General features: G+C 42.7%; 1 protein-coding gene across 1 annotated transcript; it reads right to left on the bottom strand.

Annotated features, from left to right (window-relative positions):
- Positions 1–45: 45 nt before the first annotated feature.
- Positions 46–9132, bottom strand: TTC14 (tetratricopeptide repeat domain 14). The gene is made up of 12 exons (XM_053951583.1): positions 8937–9132; positions 8737–8858; positions 8324–8523; positions 7873–7957; positions 7654–7783; positions 6904–7056; positions 6171–6242; positions 5020–5139; positions 4815–4937; positions 3965–4082; positions 1929–2038; positions 46–1475 (listed from the first exon to the last, which is right to left on the bottom strand). Exons 1-12 carry the CDS (start codon positions 9092–9094, stop codon positions 521–523), a joined length of 2346 nt encoding a protein of 781 aa, XP_053807558.1. The 5' UTR covers positions 9095–9132; the 3' UTR covers positions 46–520.
- Positions 9133–9614: the final 482 nt, after the last annotated feature.

Below are 9614 nucleotides of genomic sequence, written 5' to 3'. Positions count from 1 at the left end.
ATGGAACATCCCAGCAACATTCACAAAAACCCAGACACAAAAAAATTAAGAAAAATTAAGAAAATTTAATGATCAAATGGGCTATATACATTGATGCCACATGACTTCATTCTGTTGTCCCTTTTCTATAGCTGGAAGTTAAGTTTGCTGGAAGAATATCCACAGTCAGTAGTACCCCAGGGACAAGGAAAACCAAGCCCAGCTGTTGTTAAAGTGCATACTTGGTGTGAGCACAGCTAACTACACCCAGGGGTATCAAGGGATTTCAGCCCATCAGACACAATATTGTACAGGAACACCTCAAATTAAGACCACAGGAAACTTGTCTTTTAAATAACTGATACTTTATGTAAGATATTCTTCCATCTCTTTCCACCATATGATCTTTTAGAATGCTTTGATATCTCAAATGCAGAAAAGATTCTGCCTTTCTCTCACTCTTTGTGTGTGTTTCCTCACAAGATACTAAGTTAAAAGTTCACATAACTACACTCATCCAAGTAGTGTATTCTCAGGTACTTCACTGTTTCTTCTGCTTACTTCCTTTTTCCCTCTCAAACTCAGCTATCTGATTGAATATATTAACCAAGTTCTGAGGCAGGTTTCTTTTAACACCACTTTCTGCTTGTTCTGTACCATTTAATGACACTTCTTCATCTGGTTCCTTTGTTTTATCAGTGTCTTCATAAGTTATTTTTCTATTCTTAGACTCACTTTCTTTTTTATGCTGCCTGTCACTATCATAACCTTTGTCACCTTCATGTGAGCAGCTGCTAGAATATGACCTGTACTTCCCCCCTGACCTGCCAGAATAGTCAGACCCTGGGGACATGTAATACCTGTCTTGACCTGAGCCATGTCTCTTAAACTGCTCTCTTCTCCACTCTCCATCCCTTTCAAATCTCCTGTAATAATGCATCCTGGGTTTGTAATCTGATTTATGATACGAACCTGAAGGACCCCTCCAACTGGAGAAGAATCTCTCTGGTTTACTGTATTTTTCAGTTTTGCTATGACTTGGCTGATTTCTGGAGCTACTGTAAGAATCTCTTGAATCTTCAGACCTACCTCCAAAAGTGTCTTCATCATCACCTGAAGTCCTCGACAAAGAACAGTGTCTGTCTTTCTCTTTCACCTCCATTTTTGGGCACTCTATGCTGTCCTGCCTTTCCAGCAGCTTTTCCACTTCAAAACTTTGGTTAAGAAAGGAAGCAGAGGTATCAGCTGGAGGGGAATACCACTCCTCTTTCCTATTCTGATCTTTATAATGGGAAGAAGCTCTAGATGAGCTTTTTTTGGAGCTGCGAGCAGACTCAGATCTATGCCGACGCTTTTTCCTACGTTTCTTGTGATCAGAGGAAGAGGAGGAAGAAGAAGCTGATACATCTGATGATGAGTCGCTTGATGATGATGAGGAGGAGGATGAAGAAGAAGAAGATGAGGAGGAAGTCGATACTTTCCTTTTCTTCTTCAACCTAAAAAAATAATTAACCTGTGAGATAACACCTTCAGTGTCAGGCAAAAACTACAGATAGAAAGCAAATCTGCATATCCCAGCTTGGACTGTAAGGTGGGAACAGAAACCGAGCCTGACTGACATGACAATTTCAAATGTCACTTCTTCATCAACAAATTAAGATTAAATCCACTGAACATTTTGTTATAGAAGACCTCTTTCCCAATTTCACGAGGCATTACTCGTTGCAAATATGTCACATTGCAAAGTATTCCTTAAACAACTTCTCTTCTGCACACATCTCTATTAAAGGCTATATGAACTAAAGGACACTATTCACAAAAACATTCTGAGGGAAAAGCAGCTTACCCAGGGAGAAGTTCTCCCCAGCTTGCTGTTTGTTGAGATGGATTGCTCACAGTCTCATCTGCACTTATTGCCACATAACCAGTACACTGAATGTAATAGTTACCTCTTTTCTTCTTTTAAGAGCTTACGCAATTTTTCTGCACTTGTTTCTATTTTCTTTGCTTTCTGTCTCTCTTCTTTGGCAGCTTGTTTCTCCCTCATTTCCAAAGATTTCTTTTTTGAACCCAAGCATCATAAAAAGATTACATTAGTAGTGTTAACATGGGTATTAACCCCCATTCAACCCCATCCAAATGTATACACCAGGAATGTTTTACCAGGATTCCCAGACCAAAAATTAATATTGTTCAGGAATTTGGTATTGGCCATTGTGACAGGTTTATATTTAAGGACCATATTGCAGTTTTTATTCCATTAAAAAATATATTTGACCAGTCATTGCAGTGGTACCCATGATCCAGCACACCAAGAAGCATAGAGCCCAAAAGTTATAGATAGAATATGCAAAAAATCCCCAATATTACCAACATGTAGAAAAATAAGGGACAAAACCCCCCAAACAACCGAAACAGAGAGAAGAGTTTGAGGGAGTGTCATCATTGTTGTAGTTTACAAGAGAAACAAGGCAGAGCCCAGTTGAAGACGAATTCAAGTTGGCCATGTTTGAATACAAACCGTTTGGTAACAATTTCACAGAGCAGTTTGATGCATAGTTTACGTAAGAAATCAAGTTCCAGGGGTTTGGTGGTGATGAGCAGCACCAGACGCAGGCACAGCAACAACAGTTCCGTTCAGAGGGAAATGCATTGGAGAAAAACACATAATCAGTATTACAGGAAAACACACTGCAGTTGTTTCAGCCATTCTACACAGCAGGGACACTATCAGACTTATGTACTAAGTTACAGGTAAATGCAGGAGGGCATCTAAGTAGATAAATAATCCTTAAACTACTTAAGTGCATAAGAGATCATCCTTCTACCACTTACAGCCCTACAGAGTCGCTCTGTTCCAATTGAGCAGGAAGTCTGATTTATAGTTTTCAAAGCTCAGCAACTGTCTTAACAGCTGTAATAAAGGAAACCCTTCACTGCAGCCAAGGCCATGCACAGCAACAATTAACAGCTGTCATATTCTTTATCTGCTGCATCAATGACCGCAGCAGAATGTCTAAGGAGTGACACTTATCTCCTACATGCTGTGAATATTCTTCATCATTTTAATTGACACCTCTTTCTAAAGCAGCCAAATGCAGGTACTGCTCAAATTACACCTCTTTATTCTGTGCTGTAGCTCAGTTTTATCAGATTGTCCTATCTCCTCTTCCCCCTTGTTTCCACACATCCTGTCAGCATTATGGCTCCACCAACTGAAGAACTGCTGACTAAAGCCATCTACCCCAGCCTGTGTACATCCTCACATGCAGCAGCACAGAACAACACAAGCCTGTTCCTCAGTGCTCTATTTTATTGTTTGACCCGCTCTGGAAGACAACACAAGCAAAGGAGGTAAATAAAAGGGAAAAGATGACAACTCAGATTAGCACAGAGACCCAGCAGGCTCACCTGGGAAACATGCTGCGTGCAAGGGAAGAGAGAAAAAACCCACCAGACAACAGAGGAGAAAGCTGAGATATTCAAACTGTCTGCCCACCCACCCTCCACCTCCTGCTGTTTTCTTTTAAATTTTGTTTTCATCTTCATGTGAGCTCCCTGTGCCTGTTGTTACTATCTCTAATTACCACGGACCAAGGGTCTGGCCAGACTATGGTAACAATGTTTATTTGGCTGGTGGAAGTGTTTTACACTTCGAACATTTGTATTCAGAGAATGTTTTAAATTAAACTCATCAATCATGCTGTGTGATGGGATAGTCTTATACCCTGCTTTGCTCTTTCCCTGTCTCCACTGTCTGGCATTTCTTTACTATCCCAAACAGTGGGGTCACCAAGAGGAACCTTTCTTCTGGTAGGTACAGCCATAATGCTCACTAGAAAACATTTACTGTGGAGTAGGGAAGCAGAGAATAAGACAAACCTCTTTGTTTTTTAACCCCTCCCTGTTCAAAGGATTTAATATGATTTTTGATGTTCATTTATTGTCACCGAGAGCACCTTATGAAAAAAAAGGAAAGAATCACCTGCATGTGCTTATGGAGTTTTGTTAAGGCCTCTTCTGCTTCCTGAAAAGTCTCATCCAAGCTCAAGGCTTTTTTATAATAACTTTCAGCATTTAGCAGTTTCTCTTCCTCTTCCAACCTAAAATTCAAGTGATAATTCATATACAGTTAGGACACAGATTTTGATAGTTATTTCTTATTTTAGGACTTTCTTATTTGCAAGGATTTCTTATTATCACTATGACACTACCACTGCATCCCTCTGAGACCCCCTCTATCATCTCAGCTCACCTCACTAACAACACAAAACAGTATTTCTAACCTTACCATCTCCTAATTCTGATCTGTAACATTATTCTTTGAAGTATCAATTCCTGTCTCAAAAATACTGTCTCTCTCTCGTCTTAAAACAGGGCTTAAAAGAAACCTATTCACTAAATATTCAAAATTAAACTTTTGCATTAGAGCGGGTCACCAATATTTCAGCAGAGTAACAGAATGCAATTTTGTTACAAAACAAAATTAATTTTTTTACAAAACTTAAAAAAATAAATCCTCAACTTTTGGAATATATTCAAACAATTCACAGGACTTTATGCAAGCCTGGTATCCTACCAGTGAAAGGGTATCAAGGATTAAAAAGGATATTGAGGATTAAACCTCAAATATTTTGCCAGGATTTTAACTGGGACAGAGGACAAAGTGTAAACCAATTACACAAGGACAGATGTTTCCAAGGACTTCTATTTTTCTTTAAACACATAGCCAGGAAGGAAAGATGCCATTTTGTGTCCTCACTAGAATGGCATTAAAAAAAATATTATGAGAAAACTTGTTAACAACCAACCAAACTCATAACCCAAACACTTACTGCCCGCCTCTTTCCACAAGGGTCTGACACAGATATTTCCTCGCATTTCTATGGGTAGGACAGTTTTCTAAAGCAACTTCAAAATCCCCTATGGCTTTGTTCAGACTTCCTTTGGTTGCATACCTAGAACAATAGAAAGTTGTATATGAAACAGTGATGCTTCTCTTTCACAAAAGGGGAAAAAAAGTGAAACAAGGAGACTTACAAAGCTCCACGTGCTACCAAAGCTTCAACATTTTGTGGATCGATTTCCAAAGCCTTGTTGTACTCATTCATGGCTTCCACGTGGCGCCCAACCTTAAAATAATCCACCCCAGCCTTTACACTGGAGAAAAAATATTTAGAAAATAGTATGTAGTCTATGCAGATTGTTCTGTTACTTGCAAATTATGATTCAAAACAAGGGACAGGTTAAAACCTGACCTTGTTATTGTGTACTTTACATTGGCATTTCAGTTAGGTGATACTGACCTAATTCCACAAAAATGTATTGTCTTTAATCCAATATCTTAAGGCACTCCAGAGCATTTCTGCAGACAGTGCTACTGCATTACATTATTTTTCATTTATAGAATTATTGTTTAAGCAATTTTCTGCACAAAACTATGTGTGAACTACCACCATTAACCTTGAACAGGCTTAATTATATCCAAAGCTAAAAATCCCCATTAGAGTGATGGCACAAGGCGACAGGGGCAGATGGTGCACACTCAAACCAGCTCACCTCACACAAATATCCTGAGGCTTTACATTTCATATTCCCTGAACATTTCTTGCACATTTTCCAAGAGATTAACTTATTAGAAGAGAATTGATGTAAGTTGATTTTCAAAACAATTCATTGCAGACTTTTCTTAAAAATTAAAATTTAATTTAATATTATATGCAACCTTTTCTTCAAGTAATGTTGCAAATACACTGTGTAGTGTAAAAGCAAAAGTACATATCCAGGGCTACTGCTCCATTCAACTTTCCAAAGAGAGCAAGTGCACTTGTTACATCTACAGTCTGAGGCTTAAATGACTTGATAAATATGAGGTCACTCAGCACTCAATTATAAAAGAAGAAAATGTGTGCTTGGTGTTATCACAAGTATTGTTCTCTACTCTAGAATGGGTCAGGATATTAAAAGTATTCTAAAAACAATTCCCTTAAACCTGACACACATTTTGGAACTGAATCTCAGGATTTTATCTGTCACATTCCCACTTGGCAGATAGGTTTATTTTCAATAAGATCCTGGTTACATTGCTACACATGCAGTGGAAAATCTGTTTCAATGTGTGTTTTCTTTGCAGAAATATAATCTGCAACCCAATCTAACAACAAGCTTTGACAAGAACAAGTATCACATACCATTTCAAGGCCCATGATGCAGACTGCTTTTTCCTCAATGCAGGGGCAAAATCTTCTTCACTGAAATTTTTACTGTAAGGAACAAATAAATAAAAACATCAAGCTGGCTGTCTGAGTCTACAAAGTTAAGTTTACAGTCTGCAGTGCAGTCCATGACTTACTGCTCTCCCTCAGTGAGGCCTGTTCTTTCATATTTCTGAAACCAGTTTTTCCCAAACCATTCTAGAAGTGCTGAACTGAACCAGTACAACTGCAGTACATTTAACAAAAACATACAAAGTCCACACCTGCTTTGAGCCTAATATATATAGGGGTCACAACATCAATCATTGCATATATTTGACTCTTATTTTATGAAAGGGGTCAAACCTATTAGTAAAATAAACATTGTGAATAAATGTCTATCAGAAGACATTAAAACCTAAACATCCTGCATTTCAACCCACAGATGCTGACAGCAGCTACACAATAAATTCCGTATGTATCTGATATCAAACACTGTGTGTGGTAAGGTGTCTTGCTTATTCAGAGCAATAGGATTTCAAATGCAAATTTCTTACTCTAGAGGAGTTTGCTTTTAAATATTTAAGGACGTGTACACTGCAGTCATGCAAGTCAAAATGTAAAAGGTTTAAGTATAAGTGGTCTAGGACTCCCACTCACGAGTCTATTTCAATGGATTAGAATAATCTCCACAGAGCTACAGGAGAGGAACAATGTAAAAATCACTTACATTTGAAGACTTCTCAGCAAAGACGGTGGATTTGACTCACTTAGTCCCAGTTTTTCTGCTAAATATTCAACTAATGATGGATTAGCAAATCCTGGGGAACGATGCAAAACCTCTTCAAATGTCTCTCCTGTGTTGGCAACTTCCAGGCTTCGCCTTCAAAACAGCATCAGTGCACACAAATGAGACCTCAGGCTCTGTACCTATTTCATCACGCTTATGTTTAGAATGAAAATGCCCACATGGTATCTGCATTACTGCTCACAAACTGCTCTCTTCTGTAGGCATGTATTTTCCTGCTATTTACCAACCCTTACGTCCCTTACCCCAAGTGAGCTTCTGAAACCTATTTGGGCACCCACCCTCTACTGACAGGACATACAAAAACATGACAAATATTACAGATAGCTGTGCCCCCATCTTCTAAGGGGAATTTTAAAATGCCAAGAATTAATATTCCAGTCTCCCAAGATTTTGGTTTTTTTTTATTTGTTTGTTAACACAGTCCAAAAGCAACAGATATCTCACCCTGCCTTTTGCTTTCCTTATATTTTTGGAAAGAAGCTAAAGAAGCCAACCACATCTACGTATCCAGACACAAGTATGCTAAAGGGAGGAACAACGAGGAGGATGTGATCAGCCAATTAAATCAGAAAGCCCACTGAGGAGTTTAAGGGAAAGCCAGCCTGTCAGAGATGCTCTTCAGACACCCTGACTGCAGCCAGCAAGTGCAGCCAAGCAGCACATCCTTACTTATAATGTAGTGGGAAGTCATCAGAGGTGATCACACCCAGCTTTGTACTGGAAAGCTTGGGTGGAAGAGCTGAGCTGTAAAGCGACACCGCCAGCTTCTCGTGGTAACGGTCAACGTCCTTGAGCGCAGCTGCAGGAATAATACAGGGAGGGACAAAATTACAGAAATGGCTCAAACCCAAGACAAACCCATTCCTGACAACTTCTGCAGCTACTCACCTCGGATAAGGTCTCCAGTTTGATAGTAAGACAGAGGATCTCCATGGTTGCTTTGAGGAGGCACATCCCTCACAGGACACAGGGCCTGCAACAGAACAGAGCAGCAATGTCATAAATGAAGCCACAGGGTCAGGGTTTTTTTCTTCCCCAGGAGCAAGCCAAAAAAAAACCTACTTTAAGCTTAATGCACATCAGAACTGCAATGTAAAGTATGGCTTGGTTCAAGTAAAAATTCATGCATCCACAAATGATGAACTTTTCAACCCAATAATGTGTGTGTCACTGCAAGATATGTTCACTGGCTGAGCAAAGTATCACAAGCTGCCCACAAAGTCAGACACTACCCGTCATCCCAAAGCTCTTTCACCTTTACATGGCCTGCTCCATTAAGAAACACAAGAGGCAACAAATAAATGTCAGAAATGAACTATTGACCAAAGCTGTATCTTACAGTGATTTCCAAATCTGCAATTTCCCGTATGACACCACTTCCCAGACAAATCAACACCATGAAAAAGCCAAATTCACGGATAGATGTAATCCTCCCAATCACGATATCGCCCCGCTCGATGTCGCGGAAGAACAGCTCTCTCCTCTCCTCCCTGGGCACCTCCAAGAACCTCTCCAGGGGTGGCATGACAGCGTAACACTCTGCAACAAGGGCACAGCCAGTTACAAACGGCCAAGCTGCACCCTGAGATCACAAAACATCTGACGACAGCAAAACACGTGAAAATATGATTTTCTGTGCTAACAACAAGCTTACGCATAACCTTCAGAAATCAACAGGAAAAATTTTAAGCCTCTTTTTAAAGACACCGCAAATTCAAGTCCTTACAGAGCGATCCCCCCCACCTCACACACCCTCATTCTCCTCGATGGTGTCCTCGATCGGCCCGTTGGGTTTCCACGAGTGCGCGAACAGCAGATCCGCCTTCTTGGCGATGAAGCGCTTTATCTCGGTGTCGATGCTCGCCCTCTCTTTCCTGGGGGAAGGAGAACGCGGTGAGTCGCGCCCCGCGGCCCCTCACGGCCCGCCCGGCCGCTGCCCCGGCGCCCCTCACCAGGCGGCCGGCGGGGCCCCGCGAGGCGGCTCCGGGGCGGCCCCGGGCGGCGGCAGCAGCCCGCGGAAGTCGGGGTTGTCGTGCTGCTCGGCGCGGAGCAGCGACAGCAGCGCGGGGCCGTGGTGGCTCAGCGCCTGCCGGAGCAGCTCCCGATCCATCCCGGTGCCAACGCCGCCGCCTCGCCCGGAACGGGAACCGCCACTCGGGCGACGGCGACAGGGCGGGACCGGGCGGCCGCAGCGCCCCCGGCGGGCGGGAGGACCGCGCTGAGCGACGGCGGTGCTGCCCGCCCTATTCGTGGGCCCGTCTCTAGTTTTTAAACAGGCAGTAATTAAAGAGAGAACAATTAAAACACACGGCGCAAAGTACACAGATTTCCCCCAGGGGAATCCTGCCAGGCTCGGCAGCGGCGGCCCGCGCAGGCAGCGCCCGCGGCGGCGCTGCCGGGAGGGGGCGCTGCGCACCCGCTGGCCCCGTCCCGGAGCGCCCAGTGCGGGTGACACCGGCGGTGTCACGGGCCCGAACAGGCGGTGTCAAGGGCCCGAACCGGGGCTGTCACGGGCCCGAACCGGGGCTGTCGCGGGCCCGAACAGGCGGTGTCAAGGGCCCGAACCGGGGGTGTCGCGGGGCCGCTCGAGGAGGGGCAGCCGCGGCACCGCCGCGTTCTGTGGGCGCTGC

This window comes from Vidua chalybeata, chromosome 10, assembly GCF_026979565.1.
Source record: "Vidua chalybeata isolate OUT-0048 chromosome 10, bVidCha1 merged haplotype, whole genome shotgun sequence".
Classification (NCBI taxonomy): domain Eukaryota; kingdom Metazoa; phylum Chordata; class Aves; order Passeriformes; family Viduidae; genus Vidua; species Vidua chalybeata.
Note: the sequence above shows the minus strand (reverse complement) of the source record. Positions and strands in the feature narration are given on the sequence as shown.

Coding starts and splice junctions, on each gene's coding strand:
- TTC14 (XM_053951583.1), bottom strand. CDS start 9,094: ATGGATCGGGAGCTGCTCCGGCAGGCGCTGAGCCACCACGGCCCCGCG. Junction 7,958..8,323: donor TTGCAGATTTGGAAATCACT/GTAAGATACAGC, acceptor GTTCTGTTGCAG/GCCCTGTGTCCTGTGAGGGA. Junction 2,039..3,964: donor AACTCCATAAGCACATGCAG/GTGATTCTTTCC, acceptor GGTTCAAAAAAG/AAATCTTTGGAAATGAGGGA.